Source organism: Laccaria bicolor, genomic scaffold, assembly GCF_000143565.1.
Source record: "Laccaria bicolor S238N-H82 LACBIscaffold_91 genomic scaffold, whole genome shotgun sequence".
Classification (NCBI taxonomy): Eukaryota; Fungi; Basidiomycota; class Agaricomycetes; order Agaricales; family Hydnangiaceae; genus Laccaria; species Laccaria bicolor.
The window spans coordinates 85570-88539 of NW_001889962.1; the positions used below are offsets into that span (position 1 = coordinate 85570).

A 2970-nucleotide genomic window follows, 5' to 3' on the forward strand; every position below is an offset into this window, starting at 1 on the left:
TCTTCGACCCCACTTCGTCGAGTTCAATTTTGGATTATTCTGAAAAACTGAAACCAGGATGGCCGACTACGCCCACAAATCAGCCAACACCGGCTCCATCTACCTCTCCGCCATCTCTGAATCCGACCTCTACTGCCGCTACGTCCCAGGCCTCGTCGGCGATCGCCTATTTCGCATCTTTTCGGTCTCAAGAAGGAAGGCCCCTGGCTAGGTTCTCAGCTCCTACTCTCAAACTCCATGGGCCTCCATGACTTTCGTGAAGATGTCGATCAGCAACGGTACTTCTGGCCCGAGAGATTTTTGGGTAGGAGGAGTTTAGTTCAAAGAGATAAAGGACCTCTATGAGCCTGTGGCTTTGTAGACAGCGACATGGATGCAGAGCGGGGTGACCTCAAGTGTGTGGAAATTTCGATCTTGCGCCCTTTACGGTGAGTTGTTTCTTGCGCTTCGCCCCTTTTCTGAAGCTGACTGTTCTTGCCGTTAGGGACATCGTGGCGTTCGCCACCATCTGATTTCTTGACTACTGGGCGGGACATATCCTTCCCTCACAAAAGTTGGCCCTCGGTTCAAATGGCAAGTGTGAAAGTGGTGTCTTACGGTTTTATGGAAACTTCTTGATCTAGTTATGAATCGAAAAGTGAAGTTGCGCGTCATCGAGGCCGCCAGCAATGCACTCTTCGGTGTCATATTCTCCAGAGTGACAATGTTTGTGGGCCCAGCCTCAGGTTCAAAACCGAGCACCCTTCCTGTATTCGAAGCCACATTGGAATTAGTAGGTTTCTGCCCAGTGTGCGAAGGGAGCAGGATTTCCCTTCCCATAAGCCGTGGCTGCAACTTGTTACGTGTTAGGCACTGCCAGCCTGGCTCATACAAACTAGCATCTACGCACTGTTTGTGAGTTCTTCTTGAGCTTATTACCTTGTACAAAGTTGATCATTCTAGATATAAAGCGAATCGTCCCCCACTCCAACTCTCACACACTCCCTGATAATCAGTCGCGACAAATCTTGACCGCAGAAGGGTTTCACAACTCGATGCCCATGATCGGCTCAGCTTGTGGAATCGTCGTATGTAAGGGCCTACGCCCTCTTGAAGTGTTTCACCAAAATGACGTGTCAAATAAGAGGGGGCAAACTCGTGCATCTCATCGCTGTCATAGGATACAAGCAGGACATCGACGCTTCAAGTGGAGGTGCGTCTGTCATATCCGTTCTCACTTATCTGTATGCTTACCAACAACAGGTTCAGGATCACGACGACAGTCACGACACCCGATGGTGCGGACAGTTTAACGTGCTGAGATGGTAAGCCCTCATCGACGGGAGGTCTTCATATCTGATCTATCAATCAGTTATCTTTCAGGCTGCCAGAAAAGCGCTACTCACTGTTCAAGACGGACTAACCCACCCAATTTTAACCAACGGTTTCTCACCGCCGGCTTCAAATCCAGTGGCCAGAGCTACGTAGACGTGCGGTGCTGCTTAGCGCGGAACGGAAGAAGCTGGTCTGTGCGGTTAGGTGGGTCGAGTGTGATGTACGAACTGTGTATACTTATCTTGGCTTTTCTATTAGGGCAATGGGAAACGACAGAATGGAAGGTCGATTTCAATGCAACCACCCCACCAGCTATAAACCCTTGTTCGAGACTGGTTGGAAGAACTGCACCAGCCATGACGTCGTCAAACTGGAACCACAAAAGCTTCGCATTCAGGACTTGAATTGGATTGAAGAGTCGGAATCGCGGTGGTACGTTGTCTACTACGCCTATGTCGCATCTCCCTAAATCCTTCCTGCACAGATCGGCCCTACAATCCCTGCCACTCGACAGGAAGGTCATGTGTAATTACGGACAACCTTTTCCGCTCAAATTCAAATTGCAAGGTCATTGTGAATGTCACTCATTCTCGTTTGTGACTAAGTATCTTTGTCGTAACTAATGTAATTACTGAATCCTATTGTAGATCGCAGGCACAGGACGACCCGATTGGATACAGCTTTCAGTCTTCCGACAAACATCACCACTTCGACTCCTTGAACCCCAGGAATAGCAGTCACCAGCTCTGTCCAAATTGACGTCCGTTTCGAGTTTGGATCGCAGGGGTATTCCCAGTGCGGCGTCCCAGAGACAGGCGCTTCGAACGTGTGGAAATTGAGTTATGAAGCAAAGCGTCATTTGCTGCTCGCCGTCGCTCTTCAGCGTTGCAAACGCTCTTTGGCTGTGGATACACTGAATGCTTGAAACGAGCCAGGGCAAAGTCGTTAATCGTACACTAACAAAGTCTCGTTGAGGGCTTGCCCGCCCAAGTGGTAGCAACCCCATCTAAGAGGAACTGGGGAAAAAGGTAAGCATACATCCAGTTCTTGGGGTTGTGCGGCGTAGTTCTGATATTTCTCTGTGGCTAGCTTGCTGTTGGACGATAGAACGACGCGCTACCCCTGACGGCAATGAAGAAAAGGGCGAACATAGTTTGATAGGGACAGCGTGAGTTGTGTCATTCGATGCGGATCCACATTGCTTACAGGCTTTCATGTAGCCTTCTTTCCTGATGGTGGGGAGCATACTCAAGATCGAAGGTACGCCTTCAAGTCACCAGTGGAGTGGAAACCTACACGGACGTCGCGGTTCACGGACAAATGCGTAGGGGGTGTGAGAAGGGAAAATGGGGGAGAACAGTGATCTTGGCTGAGACGGGGACTTCATTGGCAAAATGGGATGGCACATCACGATAGAATTGTAGCTGATGATCGTACCAAGTAGGATTTAGTCTCATACTGCTCATGTTACAGCCACTTCTTCAACCTTCCGGGTCTTCAGTCACGGTAGTTTAAGTCCTCTAGTACGTGGTCAATGAAGGAAAATGACGTCCTAGATAGAAGCCCGGTGCCGAGGAGACTTGTCTATACTAAGTGGCGAACTCATGCCACTGCTGGAGCTCGAATGGCGACTCGAAGGGGCATTCACCTGGACTG

General features: G+C 49.7%; 1 protein-coding gene across 1 annotated transcript; it reads left to right on the plus strand.

Annotated features, from left to right (window-relative positions):
- Nucleotides 1-237: 237 nt before the first annotated feature.
- LACBIDRAFT_318448 (uncharacterized protein) lies at nucleotides 238-2804 on the plus strand (the record flags this gene model as incomplete). Its single annotated transcript, XM_001890355.1, has 11 exons — nucleotides 238-304; nucleotides 366-428; nucleotides 485-573; nucleotides 850-894; nucleotides 1160-1192; nucleotides 1243-1304; nucleotides 1352-1518; nucleotides 1799-1906; nucleotides 2049-2342; nucleotides 2404-2482; nucleotides 2535-2804. The coding sequence occupies 9 exons, from the start codon at nucleotides 238-240 to the stop codon at nucleotides 2237-2239; spliced, it is 825 nt and encodes a 274-aa protein (XP_001890390.1). The 3' UTR covers nucleotides 2240-2342; nucleotides 2404-2482; nucleotides 2535-2804.
- Nucleotides 2805-2970: the final 166 nt, after the last annotated feature.